Source organism: Moschus berezovskii, chromosome 17, assembly GCF_049115385.1.
Source record: "Moschus berezovskii isolate FMDL1 chromosome 17, NW_MosBer_1.0, whole genome shotgun sequence".
Taxonomy (NCBI): domain Eukaryota; kingdom Metazoa; phylum Chordata; class Mammalia; order Artiodactyla; family Moschidae; genus Moschus; species Moschus berezovskii.
Genome location: NC_142476.1, coordinates 7,738,404 through 7,757,053, shown reverse-complemented (window position 1 = coordinate 7,757,053; position 18,650 = coordinate 7,738,404). Strand labels below are relative to the sequence as shown.

Genomic DNA, 18,650 nt, shown 5'->3' with positions numbered 1-18,650 from the left:
CTTAATATCCCCTGGGGTTATGAGTTCTTTGGCAGTCTGGGTTTCTGGGCTAAGGGCTCCCACTTCAATGGTTCAGGACAAATCCCTAGATGGGAGACTCCATAAGTCATTTTTTTATGGGATTAAAGGGGATTAAAACAAACATACCAAGACAAAAAGCAAAACATAACAAGAAATAAAAGATGAACCTACATAAATGGTAAATACAAGGTCAGGCAGATAATTACAAAAGCAATGGGACATATACACACCCTTCAGTTCAGTTCAGTTCAGTCGCTCAGTCGTGTCCGACTCTGCGACCCCATGAATCACAGCACCCCAGGTCTCCCTGTCCATCACCAACTCCCGGAGGTCACTCAAACTCGTGTCCATAGAGTCGGTGATGCCATCCAGCCATCTCATTCTCTGTCGTCCCCTTCTCCTCCCACCCCCAATCCTTCCCAGCATCAGAGTCTTTTCCAGTGAGTCAGCTCATCGCATGAGGTGGTCAAAGTATTGGAGTTTCAGCTTTAGCATCAGTCCTTCCAATGAACACCCAGGACTGATCTCCTTTAGAATGGACTGGTTGGATCTCCTTGCAGTCCAAGGGACTCTCAAGAGTCTTCTCCAACACCACAGTTCAAAAGCATCAATTCTTCAGCGATCAGCTTTCTTCACAGTCCAACTCTCACATCCATACATGACCACTGGAAAAACCATAGCCTTGACTAGACGGACCTTGGTTGGCAAAGTAATGTCTCTGCTTTTTAATATACTGTCTAGGTTGGTCATAACTTTCCTTCCAAGGAGTAAGCGTCTTTTAATTTCATGGCTGCAATCTTACACACACACAAATATAACCAAAGTATTCCAAAGAAAAGAAAGTACAAGAGATTGACTTGGTGAGCAAAGGAAACCAAAAATTATATTGACCAATTACAAACAGGGTTAACTAAAACTCAGACTGGAAAACTGAGTCAGAGCAGAGTGTCAACTGGGGAAAATAGCAAAGAAAACATAAATTAACATACTTGGTGAAATAAAAAAAAAGAGTGAGGAAAAAGAAAAAAGAAGAAGGGAAATAAAAGAGAAAAGGAGAGAGCAGAAGAAAAGATAAAAGAAGAAAAATAGAAAAGCCAACATAAATAGATGTATGTGAAAAAGATTTATATTTCTTAAGGAATAGCTGCAGCAGGAAAAACAATAAGAAAAGCAGTCAAACAGAACAACAACAAAAAATCCCAAAAGAGGAAAAAACAATCTTTTTAAGAAAGATTTTAAAAAGGAAAAATTCACAGCACTGCAAAAGGCTAGTGTAAAAGTAGAAGTATGTAGGGAGAATATAAAGTGTGATTTAAAAGAAAAAAAGACTGTTCTATACATCTGTGTCTCTTTTGCTGTCTCGTATACAGGGTTATCATTTGCATCTTTCTAAATTCCATATATATGCGTTAGTATACTGTATTGGTGTTTTTCTTTCTGGCTTACTTCACTCTGTATAATAGGCTCCAGTTTCATCCACCTCATTAGAACTGATTCAAATGTATTCTTTTTAATGGCTGAATAATACTCCATTGTGTATATGTACCAAAGCTTTCTTATCCATTCGTCTGCAGATGGACATCTAGGTTGCTTCCATGTCCTGGCTATTATAAACAGTGCTGCAATGAACATTGGAGTACACATGTCTCTTTCAATTCTGGTTTCCTCGGTGTGTATGCCCAGGAGTGCAATTGCTGGATCATATGGGACTCTATGGGAGAGGGTGAGGGTGGGATGATTTGGGAGAATGGCATTGAAACACGTATGTTGTCATATGTGAAACAAATCACTAGTTCAGGGTCAATGCATGTTATAGGATGCTCGGGGCTGGCATGCGGGGATGACCCAGAGGGAGGATAAAGGGAGGAGCGGGGTGGGAGTGGGGTTCAGGAGGGGGAACTTATGTAAACCCGGGGCGAATTCATGTCAATGTATGGCAAAACCAACCAATATAATATTGTAAAATAATTTGCCTCCAATAAAAAATTAATTAATTACAAAAAAATAAATAAATAAAAATAAATTAATTAATTTAAAAAAATAAATAAAAGAAAAAAAGAAAAAAGTCCTGAAGGTCACAGTTCTTCCTAGTTGGGGACTCTGCTCCCTGTGGGTGTGGTTGGACAAGTGTCCTGTGATGGCTTCTTGGTTGGGGGGACTTGTGCCTGTGTTCTGGTCAGGAGTTATAGTTCATCTCTCTGAAGGCAGCACCATGTCCAGTAGTAGGTTTTGGGGTGTCTGTGGGTTCAGTATGGCTTTGGGCAGCCTGTCTGCTAATGTGCAGCATTGTGTTCCTGTCTCATTGAAGAATTGGTGTGGGGTATCTGGGCACTAGTGCTTGCTGGCTTTGGGGTGGGTTTGGTTTTGGTGTTGAGATGGAGGCCTTTGGGAAGGCTCTCATCTATTAATGTTCCCTGGGGTCAGGAGTTCTCCGGTGGTTCAAAGTCCTGGGCTTGAATCTCTCACCTCAGGGGTTCAGGCTCGATGCATATTGAAGTTCCAAGACTTGAGAAGCCATACAACACAAAAGACAAATTACCAATACTCTTGGTGAAGGCAACACTCAGCAGCCCAGAACATCCAGTGAGGCTTACACCAAAGACCTCTAATATTTCTAGGAAGGTCTCTGGACCTGTTGTGGGCAGCGTAGAGTGACTTCAGTGTCAGATCTGGCCTTATTTCAGCTTGTAGTTGCTCCCAGTGGTTAGAGTTGCCCCTTGGGTTCACTGTTCCTGCCCTGGACATCAAGGAGCAAAGGCCAAGTCTCATTGGGGTTCACTTGCTCTCTTGGGCTGGGGAGAGGGGAGGATGTGGCCACCACATATGGGTTGTACAGGGAGTGCCTGTGGCAGTAGTGACCTATTGGAGTTGATACAATCTGAGGTAGGTCATGAGTTCTCCCGGGGGGAAAAGTGTTCCTAGAAAGAGCTCAGCTGTTTAAGCTCCCACCAAGGTGTGAGCAGCAACCTGTGCCTGCTCACTGCCTCGTGGTAGCTGCAACCTATGGGATCAGGACCAGATCCATGGTGTTTTGTCCACTGCCTCTTGCACCCTTCCTGGCTTTGGCAGTAATAGACAAGTCTATTTCCACAGCCACATTGAAGTATCTCAGTACCTCCTCACTGCCGCCAGCCCTCTACCTCTCCCTGGGACCTTTGCCAGAGCTTGCTATCCCAGTCCTACCCTGCATTGCAGGTGGAGCTTGCTAGGGGGAGGCTCATGTGGTGCTTTTCTCGGCTTCTTGCCCCATCCTTCTGGGGAGGGCTGGGGCTTGTTAGCCACTTCTCTTGGCTCCCTGCCTCCACCCTCTGGTCAGGGCTAGGACTTGAGCTGCTTATGGGCTGAGAAGTGCAGCTTTCTCTGTATTTTGCCCTCTGGGCTCCCACTTTTGCATGGCTCTCTGAGGTTTCACAGCTCTCCCTTGGTCCCACCTGAGAGGGAGTTTCCCAGTGCATGGAAACTTTTCCTCCTTCATGACTCCCTCCCTCCCTTGGGGCACAAGCTCCTGTCCTGAAGTTCTCTCTCTCTCTCTCTCTCTCTTTCTAATGTCTTTATCTTTCTTCCTACCTCATTCCAGGGAGCTTAGCTTGCCCCTTTGGAGATCTCGGGTCTTCAGCTGTCATTTAGAGGTTGTTTTGTAGTTTCATATCTTGATGAGTTTTTGATGTTTCTGGGGAGGCAGGTGATCTCCCCATCTTACTCCTCCGTGATCTTCTGCTCTAATCTTAAAAGTTTTGATATAAAATATCCAGGTCCCTTTTCTCCCTCTCACTCAAACCCTCAGGAAGCACCAAGTTGAACAAACTAATCTCTTGCAAATTCTTGTAATAAAGCTGTCCTAAGCTTTCTCAGCTCATGTATATACCTAACAGGATATTCTACTTTCTTAGATCATATTTTTGATGATGAATGTGAAGATAGTTATAATACACGAGAAATTTGGACAATTATAGAAGATGATGGTGAAATCCTATTCACAGAGTATCTAAAGGACCACTGAGGCTCATGCTTCATCCTCATATCCCAAACCAAAAGAGGAGGCATCAATATTTGTTACAACAAATGTATGAATTGTAAGTGTTTTGTACACAGTGTGTGCGGGGCTCCCCAGGTGGCCCAGTGGTAAAAGAATCCACCTGCCAATGCAGGAGACAAAAGAGACACAGCTTGGATCCCTGGGTCAGGAAGATCCCCTGGAGAAGGAAATGGCAACCCACTCCAGTACTCTTACCTGGGGAATCCCATGGACAGAGGAGCCCAGGAGGCCACAGTCCATAGGATCATAGAATCGGACATAACTGAAATGGCTGAGCACAAGCACAAGAGATTTGAGTGGGGAAAACTGGATAGACTGGAACAGCACTTCCACAGAGAAAAAGCAATGAGCGAAGACGCGGCTTGTGCTCTGCCCACACACCTGCTCTGGAGGTTACCACGAGCAGCCCCGCGGAACCATCGGCTACCCGTGTCTCTCTGCCTTGATGTCTCACTGCTGCCCCCACTGGCCCACAGTGCTGGTCAGATGCGACTGAGGGTCAGTCCTACCAGAGCAAGTCTTTACCAATGAAAGGAGAGAACTGCAGATACATACCCCGGGTGCTCCTCCTTGGAAAGGCAATTTAGGATTGTATTCCACATGCTCCCAGAAAGCCATCAGCATGACTGAGTTTCTGCTTGCAACAGCAATGACCTCTTGAGGCTAGCCTCCCTTTCCCACTTCTTTCACTCAATCACAGCACTTTCTGGGGCACCTCCCAAGAAGAGTAGTTCTCACTTGTCTCAGGAGAAAACCAAAACAAATACCAACCAAAAGAAATTCTGAGTAAAAGGATCAGACAAATGGCTTTTAAGACCATGAATAGATATCTTCCGTGTTAAGTAGGTAACTATAGCGATTTCAAACTTATTGAAGGTTTAGTGAATGCCTGTCATACAACATTGTCTCGTTGGAGTATGTTGAGGGGAATTAAAGAGGCCACTGTTCCCACATAGAGTTCTGTGTACAAAAGAGATGGTATAACCAAAAGAGCCAAGATATGAGTAACAGACAGATTTCAGAGGATGCAAGAGTTGGAGGAAGTGCTTAGTGCAAAGAATAAAAGTCTCTGAACACCCTGAGACATAAAAGCGATTGATACGGGGTTTCTCTTCAGATGGTAAATAATTGCTCAAGCCATTTTTCTTTCTGTTAAGGAAAATAAGGACTAAACCAGATCAAGGACTTAGGAGCACAAAGGTGGCTGCCGGGTTGGCTTCCACTCGTCAGACTTTCAGAGTTTGTTGCTAAGGATCAAATCAGGAGACCGACACAGACGAGAATCCCCTTCTCATAAGGCAATGCCCCATGCATAACTGGGGCAGAGGCCAAGTGCATGGCACTTAGAAAAGGGCATGACTGCTTCAAATGGGCAACAATGAACAAGGCGTTTGGGGCGTGTTGATGTTTAAATACTGAGCGCCTGAGTGACCCATATATGCAGAACTGTTGAGTAAAGGCAATGCAGAAAAATGTACTGGTGTAAACCCAAGTCCCTATGTCCAGTATTTATAAAATAAATGTATCAACTATATACACGGGTTTATTCTCAGACCTCATTTCACAGAGTCCCAATGAACATGAAGACAAAATACTGTTGAATATGTTAATTTTTAATGGAAAAAAATATATGTACAGTATAGCCAGAAAAGCAAAAACAAGTCAGAAAATGATCAACAATTCTATAATCTCAAAGAACTAAATGTTAACAAATTATTCTTTCTAGATAACTATGACCACAATCGATGGCATAAAGAGATGGCAAAGGTGATTAACTGAAGTGATCTATATTGGATTAAAGGCATCAAGACACATTTTTCTCCCTCTCTTCAGGGAGAGGGAGAGATGCTTCCTGAGAGGAATTCTTTAGTTTAGTTGTCTGAAGGTCTGCAATCTCCAAGGACAGCTTGTACACTTCCAAGGCCAATTTCACATCGTCTGGCTTTGAGAGGCACTGCAAGAGTTTCCTGCCTATGATTACTTGCTCACAGCCTTCAGGATACTCCTAAAGGAGAAATAAATGATGACTATGCTTGAAAGACTTCTCTCCCGATTGTTAGGGGGCATATTTCATGAAGAAACAGGCAGGATGACAGATTCAGGACCAAGACACACCCCAGGACTGGTGGGTGAGCAGGGAAACCAGAAACACCTTGTTTCCCACCATCATCTTCCTGAGAGGAATATAACTCTGCTCTGAGACAGCCTCCCAGAAAGCTTCTGTGGGAACAGACACTACTTCTGACCATCCAGAAATGGGACAAGAGTATATCAAATCCTCTAGAAAAGCTGGGAGTCAGTACTACCAGGTCTGAGACCCTCCACTCCAAAGGGGCTCCGTTTTCCCTGATCACAAGTGAGAGCAGGAACACTTTGCATCTCCTATCTGACCAGAAGGCTTCAAAGCAAAAATGAGAGTTCCTTTGAATGAATGAATCTTGACAAGTCAGATATCAGCTTTGCTGGCAGGACAGTGCTTTGGGGTTTAATAACACAAAAACTACCTCAAATTGTGTGACTTACCCACTCACACTTGGGCACCTCTGGGTACCAGGTTCTGTCCTCTGAGCAAGTGATATTTTCGGAACCAACCAAACGATAGCCAGAGTCACACTGGATCGTAACTCTTTCAGGTTCCACATATCTAACCTTCTCCACAGATAACCTTCCATATTCTGTCTCTGGTTTCAGACACAATGCTGCAATGGAAACATAATTTTAAGCAATCTACAGATCTAAGAAAAAACATGTAAGTCTAGGGTACTAAGAATGAACTGTATTTAAGTGTTGCTAATTGTTTTGCCTTTTTTTAAACTTGAGAAGAAAACTAATATTTGTTAGCATACTTATTGAGCATTGGGATAGTGCTTTATCAGACTTTGGGGTAGATCTTTCTGCGGTCATCTTATATAGTCTCACTATTTTATCTAAGAGAAAGTGAGACACAGAGAGGTAGGGTGATTTGCTGAAGGATTTACAATGATTTTAAACAGTCTGACAGAATATAAAAAGGGCATGTGACCCCAAATCTTCAGAGGTAAAATCAGCTGTCTCTTGTATCTGGATTCCTGTAAGACAATAGATGAAAATTTTCCCTCTTGCTTATTATTCTCCCATGTGCAAAGGAGACGATGGTGACAAATCATCCCTGAAGTTGTTGATGATGACTGTGTAAACCTGTGTGCATGTAATAATCAGACCTGATTTTGACCTCTTAACAGCTGGAAAATTAGGAGTCCCTCACCACACAGCTACATGGTGAGCAGCTGGTGCCCTGCACTGACTCTGATGGAAATACTTGTGATTTCACAATACTTGGCATTAGTCCACTAGGGCTTACATTCTAGACCAACTCTTCATCAAAATTTTGCTGCAGGCCACAGCTATACTCAGAATGTACCATCTGTAGACTATTTCTGAAATTATACAAGAAACTGGGAAATGGAGATGCCTCACAAAGGCTGAATTTTGTACCTGGGAGAAAGAAGGGGAGATTAATGTTCTTTTTTCTGTGCTTTTTGCTTTGGATACCATCAGACCATAGTGATTATTTTAAATGAATCATATCAAATGGTTTTATTGTTGCCTCTCACGGGGAAGAAACTGTGCTCTCAATCCTTTCATAATAGCCCCAGCCCCGCCCCCTCAAATGAAGAGGGCGCCCGAGTTACCTTTACACTGAGGGGCTGCAGGTGACCAGCCTGAAGGAGTGCAGGAGAGTCTGTTCGCTCCAACCAGGGTGTACCCTTCATCACATTCATATTCAGCTTCCTCATCTTCAAATATAAAGCGTTTAGAGACTACTCTATGTCGTCCGTGTGCAATGACAGGAGGAGAGCCACAATCTTGAGGTGAGACACAAAAGTGAAAGCAGGTCAGCACGTGGAATGCACATAATAACACTTCCCAGAATCTGTGTGGCTCAACGGAGGCTTCCGTCTGTCCTGTCTTCTCTGCCCATCCAATAACTCAGCCAAACACAGGACTCGAGCTGCCTTCATGAAGGCCTGAGGCTGGGGAACCATAGAAAGGTTACAATGGACTGACAAGCACTTAGGATTTGCTTCATTTTTTTTGAAAATTCACTAAACTTGACTATTTAGGAGCCATCTTGGCAGGAAGACGGAATTCAGACAAAGTCACACTGTACTGGTGTCACACTCCACTGCTTCTGTGCTAAATGCAGAGATGTATGTCTGGGAGAAACTAAAGATGCAAGACAAATCCACAATCTCTGATTCATTGCTCCCAATAAAACCAGTCCATCCATCCTCCCAAGAATATACTCACACTGTCCTCTAAAATAGTTCAGAAAGAGCTTACAGAAAGAATAAAAATGATGGCTTGCATGTTGGGACAATAGACATGACATGGTGCTGAGCACCTGTGTGAAAGGGGACAACACTGTCAGGACCCACAAACACTGCGTGTGAAGTTTCAACAAAACAGGTCATTGGAAATGCCTGCCCTGGTGGTTCAGCCCATAAAGAATCTGCCTGCAGTGAGGGAGACCCAGGTTTGATCCCTGGATCGGGAAGATCCTCTGGGGAAGGGCATGGCAACCCACCGCAGTATTCTTGCCTGGAGAATCCATGGATAGAGAAGCCTGGTGGGCTGCCTGGTGGGGTCGCAGAGTCAGTCACGACTGAGCAACTAACACTTGACACTTTTGGAAATGTCAGTAAAAGATTAAACTGATGGACGATAGTGTCTACAGTACTATCCTAGGATGCCTCCTTGAGGCATGGAAAATGTGATGCCCACAATGAGGTTCAAATGCTCGAGTTGCTGCGGCAGGTGGTAGAGAGAGTGGTTAAGTGACTCAGAAGAGTGAGCATGCTGGAGGAGATGTGACACACATGCAGCAAACTCCAGCAAGTGATTATGTCGTCAGGAAGGCCAGGAGGATACATTTGCCAAGGACAGAAGGAGTATCACAATGAGAGGAGCCTGTATCAGAGACCAGAGCTGACGATGGGAAGACTGTTACAGAACAAGTTTCACTCTTAGCGATCACAGTCTGAGAGGTGCTCATAGGCTTTAGAAGCCAAGTAAATGTAATCATCATAAGCAGTGGCAAGTTAGAGATACAACCAGACTGAGATTAGGAAGAGGGTTAATAGAACATGGCGTTCCTAAGGGTGAAAACAGATGAAAAGTCAACTGGATACTACTCAATCTGAACCATGGAAAGAAATAAAAGATGGGTGATCAGGAGGCCGATGGCATTTGGTCCATTAAAAAATTACAGTCTGTTGCTTAGTTTCTGCACGTGTTATTAATAATCCCAGGTCTGGAGATCACCAGCTGGAGAAAAAATTTCCACAACTAAGGAAACTACGACACCTTGAGACATATGCACGGTAATGAGTTTCCCAGTCTTCCAAGAGGACCTGTGTCCATTTACACAAGCGACTGTGCACAGATGAGATGTGCACAATAATCCAAGTGTTATTGGACATAGAGTTTGAGTTGACATAGATACCTGGAACCATCAAGGCTCCCTTATTAATCCCCTTGCTGGGCATTTCCATTATCTTTGAAATCGTGGGCCAGATAGACAAAATTGGTCATTGACATAATCCCCATATTGGTCCTTGGCCTAAGTAGAAGTCATTGATATGACCTATGCCCTCCCCTTAGAGGCAAAGAAGATAAGTTCTTTTCAATATCATTTACCAATGTGTAGAGGAAACAGAGAAATATGTGCCACTCTCAAAGAATTAAATATGCTTGAGTGGTCATTTTATCCCCATGTACTTCATAAGTCTGTCTACTACAAAAAATTAGGATTCTGGAGAGTTACTGTAGACAACTAAAAATGCAACAGCACTGCAGCCACTGCACCACACGTGGTATCTTTGCTAGAGCAGATTAACATATCTTCTGGTAGGTGAGGCCACTGATTCAGCCCAGGCCTTCTTTTCCATCCCTGTCAGAAAAGAGCATCACAAGCAGTTTGCCTACATATGGAAAGGTCAAGATCATCCATCTGCATTTTTAGTCTTTGACTGTGATAACACTTCTGTCCCTGTCATAATAGAGTCTGAAAATATCATGACCATGCAGACACACATAGAACAGCACTTTGATACAGAACATCAAATGCATCATGTTAATTCTCCTGAATAAGCAAGACTAGATGGCATGATGATGTTTCAGAGTATGGAAGGTAGAGAAGGAAGAAAAGAAGTAAACTCTGAAAGGCAGGTTCAAATAGATTTCAGCAGGTTTTATAAAGTAGTAGGTGAAGGCACATGGACCAGAAAGAAAGGAAGAAAAAAGAATAAATACCAAGAAACAAAAGGTAATAATTGAAATGTCTAGCTTATCTATTAGATGTGGCCCATTTTCATTGATTCAGAAAAGGGAGGGAAACCATCAAAGTCAAAGAATGGGAACAAATAATTGGGGATAAAGAGAAAGTTGGACTAAGGAGCAGTATTTTTTAACAAACTTATCCACTTAAAAAACATTCAGTGTATACAAGCTTTTAATCTAATGTGTTTTTTGTTGGTGTGTATGTGTTTTGTTTCATTTTTCCAACTGAATGATGCTGCAGGAAAAGATTTTCACTGCAAGTTCATTTCCTGTGTTCAAATTGTATAAATGAAGCTAGGTAAAAAAAATACAACGCATAAAAACATCAGATCAGACAAATCACCACCATTACACATTTCTTAAATTCTAAACTTACACTGTAAAAGCAAATTATGAAAAAGGAAAGCATGATAGGGAATGAACAAGGGTATATTCCCTCTTTCCTAATGGAAATCACAACAGTTACTAATATTTATCCCCCTGTGAAGTTCATTGTTCTAATTTCCATTATCCAAGGAGGAAATCTGTCCTTGAAGATATCCAAAACCCTATTATGCTATGATATTAGAAACATCCTTGATACTAGGACAAAAGCCAAGCTTGTTCTCTGATCAAGTGATTGATCCATAAACAGAACCATAATAGGGTCATTTCACTAGTACAGGTGTCCTGGGAGGGTGCCCACATGTTTCAACCAGGGGGTCCTGAGATCAACATACTCACAACTGAGCAGGGTATGGGAACTTCTAGGTTAAAAAGTGCCAAAGTATAAGAGAAATTTCTAGTCTTGGAAACTTTTCTCAGTTCACACACACTTCAGAAGAACTAACTAGATTTCCAAGAGGAGAAATCAAAGTTAAATTTAATAAAGTCACGTGCCTCTAGATTGTTCTTCTTTAGTAACACTTTAGTTCCAACACTTAAACTGCAAAAATTTAAGGAGGGGAAGAATGACACTCATCTCAAGATCTGATTTTCTGTCCTTTCATTCATTTAGCAGATAGAGACTGAAAGCTACTGGGTGCTGAGCTTTGCACCTCTCCCTATCTTTAAGAAGTCAGGAGTTGGCTTTAGTGAGAGTAAGACAGGAGCTATAGAATTTGTGTCAGCTTCATTCAACATTTTATTTTTTAAAGTGTGGATTCAGATCTGACCATATGATCACACAGTTATAAGCATTTTTTTCTTCTGCATGAAATTGATCAGGATCCTGTGGGGCTCCTAGGCACAGAAGCCCTTCTGTCCCTGGTTTCTTGTAAGAAACACACCTCCAACCTCCATGACATTCCCCGAGTTCCAAAGGGCAGATTCTAACAAGTATTAATTTGAGAAAGGAAGGGATGAAAAGAGAAGAGAGGGCCAGCCAAGAAACAATAGAACCTTGAGGCAGTCTTGGTCTGCCTCAAGGATACATAACAATGTCTTTAAACTATTTAAGATGTCAGCTTCCCACTGACATCTAATAGAAGCCAAAGATATTAAGAAGAGGTGGCAAGAATACACAGAAGAATCATACAAAAAAGATCTTCATGACCCAGATAACCACAATGGTGTGATCACTCACCTAGAACCAGATATCCTGGAATGTGAAGTCTAGTGGGTCTTAGGAAGCATTGCTGCCAATAAAGCTAGCAGAGGTGATGGAATTCCAGCAGATATTTAAAATCCTAAAAGATGATGCTATTAAAGTTCTGTACTCAATATGTCAGCAAATTTGAAAAACCCATCAGTGGCCACAGGACTAGAAAAGGTCAATATCATCCCACTTCCCAAGTAGGGCAGTACTAAAGAACGTTCAGACCACCAGACAATTGCACTCATCTCCCATGCTAGTAAGGTTTTGCTCAAAATCCTCCAAGCTAGGCTTTAGCATTTGTGAACTGAGAACTTCTAGATTTCAAGTTGGGTTTAGAAAAGGCAGAGGAGCCAGAGATCAAATTGCCCTCATTTGCTGGATCATAAAGAAACATGGGAAATTCCAGAAAACATCTACCTGTATTTCACTGACTACCTAAACCCTTGACCGTGTGGATCATAAGAAACTGTGGAAAACTCTTAAAGAGATGGGATACCAGACCATGTTATCTGTCTCCTGAGAAACCTGTGTGCGGGTCAAGAGATGACAGTTAGAACCCCATATGGAACAACTGACTGGATCAGAATTGAGAGAGGCGTATGATGAGGCTGTTTATTGTCACCGTGCTTATTAACTTTTACACAGAACACATCAGGTGAAATGCCAGACTGGATGAGTTACAAGCTGGAATCAAGACTACCAGGAGAAATATCAACAACCTCAAATATGTGCATGAACCACCCTAAAAGAAGAAAGAGAAGAACTAAAGAACGATAAGGGTGAAGGAGGAAAGTGGAAAAGTCAGCTTAAAACTCCATATTGAAAAACTAACAGAGTGAAAAACTGGCTTAAAATTCTGCATTCAATAAATGAATATCATCGCATCTGGTCCCCTCCCTTCATGGCAAATAGATGGAGAAACAAAAATAAAGTGAGAGACTTTATTTTGGGGGGCTCAAAAATCACAGCAGATGGTGACTACAGCCATGAAATTAAAAGATGCTTGTTCCTTGGAAATAAAGCTATGACCAACCTAGACAGCATATTAAAAAGCAGAGACATTACTTTGCCGACAAAGGTCTGTCTAGTCAAAACTATAGTTTTTCCAGTAGTCATGTATAGATGTGAGATTTGGACCATGAAGAAGGCTGAGTTCTGAAGAACTGATGCTTTCAAACTGTGGTGCTAGAGAAGACTTTTGAGAGCCCTTTGCACAGCAAGGAGATCAAACCAGTCAATCCTAAAGGAAATCAACCCTGAATATTCATTGGAAGGACTGATGCTGAAGGTGAAACTCCAATACTCTGGACACATGATTCAAAGAGTTGACTCAGTGGAAAAGACCCTGATGCTGGGAAATATGGAGGTCAGGGGGAGAAGGGGGGAACAGAAGATGAGATGGTTGGATGGCATCACTGACATGAGTTTGATCAAACTCTGAGATATAGTGAAGGACAGGGAAGTCTTGCATGCTGCAGTCCATGGGGATGCAAAGAGTCAGACATGACTGAGCAACTAAACAATGAGACAAAAGACCTGCACCCCCAAAACCATACGATGTTGATGACAGAAATCAAAGAAGACACAAACAGATGAAAAAATACCATGTTTGTAGATTAAAAGAATCAATATGGCTAAAATGACTATACTACCCAAGGCAGAAGAAGCCGAAGTTGAACAGTTCTATGAAGACCTACAAGACATTTTAAAACTAACACCCAAAAAAAGATGTCCTTTTCATTATAGGGGACTGGAATGCGAAAGTAGGAAGTCAAGAAACACCTGGAGTAACAGGCAAATTTGGCCTTGGAGCACGGAATGAAGCAGGGAAAAAGCTAATAGAGTTTTGCCAAGAGAACGCACTGGTCATAGCAAACACCCTCTTCCAACAACACAAGAGAAGACTCTACACGTGGACACAGATGGTCAACACCGAAATCAGATTGATTATGTTCTTTGCAGTCAAAGATGGAGAAACTATACAGTCAACAAAAACAAGACCAGGAGCTGACTGTGGCTCAGATCATGAACTCCTTATTGACAAATTCAGACTTAAATCGAAGAAAGTAGGGAAAACCACTAGACCATTCAGATATGACCTAAATCAAATACCGAATGATTATACAGTGGAAGTGAGAAATAGATTTAAGGGACTAGATCTGATAGATAGAGTGCCTGATGAACTATGGACGGAGGTTCGTGACATTGTACTGGAGACAGGGACCAAGACCATCCCCATGGAAAAGAAATGGAAAAAAGCAAAATGGCTGTTTGAGGAGGCTTTACAAATAGCTGTGAAAAGAAAAGAAGCAAAAAGCAAAGGAGAAAAGGAAAGATATAAGTATCTGAATGTAGAGTTCCAAAGAATAGCAAGGAGAGATAAGAAAGCCTTCCTCAGCAATCAATGCAAAGAAATAGAGAAAAACAACAGAATAGGAAAAACAAGAGATCTCTTCAAGAAAATTAGAAATACCAAGGGAACATTTCATGCAAAGATGGGCTCGATAAAGGACAGAAATGGTATGGACCTAACAGAAGCAGAAGAGATTAAGAAGAGGTGGCAAGAATACACAGAAGAACTGTACAAAAAAGATCTTCACGACCAAGATAGTCACGATAACGTGATCACTGACCTGGAGCCAGACATCTTGGAATGTGAAGTCAAGTGGGCCTTAGACAGCATCACTACAAACAAAGCTAGTGGAGGTGATGGAATTCCAGTTGAGCTCTTTCAAATCCTGAAAGATGATGCTGTGAAAGTGCTGCACTCAATATGCCAGCAGATTTGGAAAACTCAGCAGTGGCCACAGGACTGGAAAAGGTCAGTCTTCATCTCAATCCCAAAGAAAGGCAATGCCAAAGAATGCTCAAAATACCACACAATTGTACTCATCTCACACGCGAGTGGACTCATGCTCAAAATTCTCCAAGCCAGGCTTCAGCAATATGTGAACTCTGAACTTCCGGATGTTCAAGCAGGTTTTAGAAAAGGCAGAGGCACCAGAAATCAAATTGCCAACATGCGCTGGATCATGGAAAAAGCAAGAGAGTTCCAGAAAAACATCTATTTCTGCTTCATCGACTATGCCAAAGCCTTTGATTGTGTGGATCACAATAAACTGTGGAAAATTCTGCCTCTTGAGAAACCTGTATGCAGGTTAGGAAGCAACAGTGAGAACTGGACATGGAACAACAGACTGGTTCCAGATAGGAAAAGGAGTACGTCAAGGCTGTATATTGTCACCCTGCTTATTTAACTTATATGCAGAGTACATCATGAGGAATGCTGGGCTGGAAGAAGCACAAACTGGAATCAAGATTGCTGGGAGAAATATCAATAACCTCTGATATGCAGATGACACCATCCTTATGGCAGAAAGTGAAGAGGAACTAAAAAGTCTCTTGAGGGAAGTGAAAGAGGAGAGTGAAAAGGTTGGCTTGAAGCTCAACATGCAGAAAACAAAGATCATGGCATCTGATCCCATCATTTCATGGGAAATAGATGGGAAAACAGTGGAAACTGTCAGACTTTGTTTTTTTGGGCTCCAAAATCACTGTGGATGCTGATTGCAGCCATGAAATTAAAAGATACTTACTCCTTTGAAGGAAAGTTATGACCAACCTTGATAGTATATTAAAAAGCAGAGACATTGCTTTGCCAACAAAGGTCCATCTAGTCAAGGCTATGGTTTTTCCAGTGGTCATGTATGGATGTGAGAGTTGGACTGTGAAGAAAGCTGATCGCTGAAGAATCGATGCTTTTGAACTGTGGTGTTGGAGAAGACTCTTGAGAGTCCCTTGGACTGCAAGGAGATCCAACCAGTCCATTCTAAAGGAGATCAGTCCTGTGTGTTCATTGGAAGGACTGATGCTAAAGCTGAAACTCCAATACTTTGGCCACCTCATGCGAAGAGTTGACTCACTGGAAAAGACTCTGATGCTGGGAAGGATTGGGGACAGGAGGAGAAGGGGACGATGGAGAATGAGATGGCTGGATGGCATCACCGACTCAATGGACATGAGTTTGAGTGAACTCTGGGAGTTGGTGATGGACAGTGAGGCCTGGTGTGCTGTGATTTTGCCGTTGCAAAGAGTCGGTCACCACTGAGCGACTGAACTGAACTGAACTGAACTGAACCCAAGGCAGATTCAATGCAATCCCTATCAAACTACCAATGGAATTTTTTACTGAACTTGAGCAAAAAGTCTTAAAATTTGTAATGGAGACACAAAGATCCTGATTAGCCAAAGCAATCTTAAGGAAAAAAATAAAGCTGGAGGAATTAGTCTCCCTGACCTCAGACTACACTGCAAAGCTAAAGTTATCAAGAAAGTATGGTATTCATACAAAAGTAGAAATATAGATCAATGGAACAGATAAAAAACCCAGATAAAACCTAGGCACAAAGGAAGCAAGACTACACAATGTTGGAAAGGCAGTCTCTTCAAATGATGCTGAGAAAATCATATAGAGCCTCATATTAAAAAAATAAAATTAGATCATTCTTTAACACGATAGACAAAAAATAAGCTCAAAATGGATTAAAGACCTAAATGTGAGACCAGAATCTATAAAGCTCCTAGAGGAAAACAGGCAAAATACACTCTGACATAAATTGCACCAATATCTTTTTCATCTCCCAGAATAATGAAAATTAAAACAAAAATAAACAAATGAGCTCTACTTAAACTCAAAAGCTTTTGCCCAGCAAAAGAAACAATAAACAAATGAAAAGACAACAACAAAAAAAGACAACCCACAGCTTGGGAGAAAATATTTGCTAATTATGTGACTGACAAGGGATAAGTCTCCAAAATTTATGAAAAGCCCATGATGTTTAACAGGATCAAAACAAACAGCCTAACCAAAAATGGGCAGAAGTCCTAAATATTGACATTTCTCCAAAGAAGACATACAAATGGACAAGAGGCACATAAAAAGATGCTCAGAATCACTAATTATTAAAGAAATGTACATCAAAATTACAATAAGATATCACCTTACAGCAATCAGAATGGCCATTATCAAAAACTCCACAAACAGTGAATGCTCTAAAGGATGTGGAGAGAAAGGAACTTTCCCACACTGTTGTGGGAATGTAAATTAGTACAGCCATTATGGAGAACAGTATGCTGCTGCTGCTGCTAAGTCACTTCAGTCGTGTCCGACTCTGTGTGACCCCATAGACGGAAGCCAACCAGGCTCCCCCGTCCCTGGGATTCTCCAGGCAAGAACACTGGAATGGGTTGCCATTTCCTTCTCCAATGTGTGAAAGTGAAAAGTGAAAGTGAAGCCGTTCAGTTGTGTCCGACCCTTAGCGACCCCACGGACTGCAGCCTACCAGGCTCCTCCATCCATGGGATTTTCTAGGCAAGAGTACTGGAGTGGCTTGCCATTGCCTTCTCCGGAAGAACAGTATAGAGGTTCCTTAAAAAACTAAGAATAGAACTACTATATGACCCTGCTACCCCATTCCTGTGCATATATCTGGAGAAAAAAAAACATGAACTGAAAGCATACATGCATCCCAGTGTTCATTGCAGCACTGTTTATTATAATAGCCAAGAAATGGAAGCAACCTAAATGTCTATTGACATAGGAATGGATAAAGAAGATGTGGTATTTACAATGAGATACAATGAAATAGTACTCAGTCATTACAAAGAATGAAATAATGTCATTTGCAGCAACATGGATGGACCTAGAGATTGTCATGCTGAGTGGAGTAAGTCACACAGAGAAAGAGAAATATCACATAATATCACCTACATGTGGAATCTGAAAGGAAATGATACAAATGAACTTGCAAAACAGAAACAGACCAACAGACAGAGAATGATCTTGTGGTTGCCAGGGGGAATCACGGGGGAAGGGACAGTTAAGAAGTTTGGGATGGACAGGTACACACTACTATATTCATAATGGATAACCAACAAGGACCTACTGTATAGAACATGGAATTCTGCTTAATGTTACGTGGCAGCCTGGATGGGAAGTGTGTTTGGGGAGAATGGATGTACCTACATGAGTCCCTTTGCTGTTCACCTGAAACTATCACCGCATTGTTAATTGGTTACACAGTTAACAAAATAAAAGCTTCCAAAAAACAACAGCAACAAAATTTGAATTTTACTATAGATAGCAAAACTTAAATATATTCACTAAAAAGTTGGTAAATAAAATGCAAAAAAAATTATAATCTCCATCAATTTGATATGAAAAAGTTCTTTAAAAAAATATTTTTCCATAAGGTCTTAACCTGTGCTGCATTCTGGTGTTCGAGGAGTCCAAGTGCCATATTTTGTGCATTTAGCATGAGACGTATATTTATTATGACATCTATATGAAATCTCATCTCCACTGAGATAGGCACAGTGAGTACTAATGCTAAGTCTGCTGTGTCAAGTGATTCTGCCATTGTTATTCAGGTTTGGTACTGGGCAACAGCCCTCTAAAAAACTTTAAAGGAAGGCTAATAGTAAAATCATTATAAGGAGGCTCCTATGGCTAAATCTCATTTCTACCTTTAGAAGATCTCATCACTGAAGAGAGATTGGGATAACAGGGACACCAAATCTGTTCCCCCAGTCCCTGATTTGCTAAAGCACTCCAGCTCATTTGTTTCCAATACTTTATTTAAGTGGCAGTAGAAGATTTTATTAATGATATTTTAATTCAGTGATATTAAGGTCTTT

The 18,650-nt window shown here is 41.7% G+C and overlaps 1 protein-coding gene across 6 annotated transcripts in view; it reads right to left on the bottom strand.

Annotated features, from left to right (window-relative positions):
• Positions 1 to 5,649: 5,649 nt before the first annotated feature.
• C4BPA (complement component 4 binding protein alpha) overlaps positions 5,650 to 18,650 on the bottom strand; it is a 43,775-nt gene continuing 30,774 nt past the window's right edge. For all 6 annotated transcript variants that reach the window (XM_055419957.2, XM_055419958.2, XM_055419959.2 and 3 more), the window contains 3 exons: positions 7,729 to 7,902; positions 6,581 to 6,756; positions 5,650 to 6,062 (listed from right to left, as the gene is read on the bottom strand). In XM_055419957.2, coding sequence (XP_055275932.2) covers positions 5,862 to 6,062; positions 6,581 to 6,756; positions 7,729 to 7,902 — 551 coding nt within the window. In that variant the 3' untranslated portion in view covers positions 5,650 to 5,861. The remainder of the gene's footprint in view (positions 6,063 to 6,580; positions 6,757 to 7,728; positions 7,903 to 18,650) is intronic.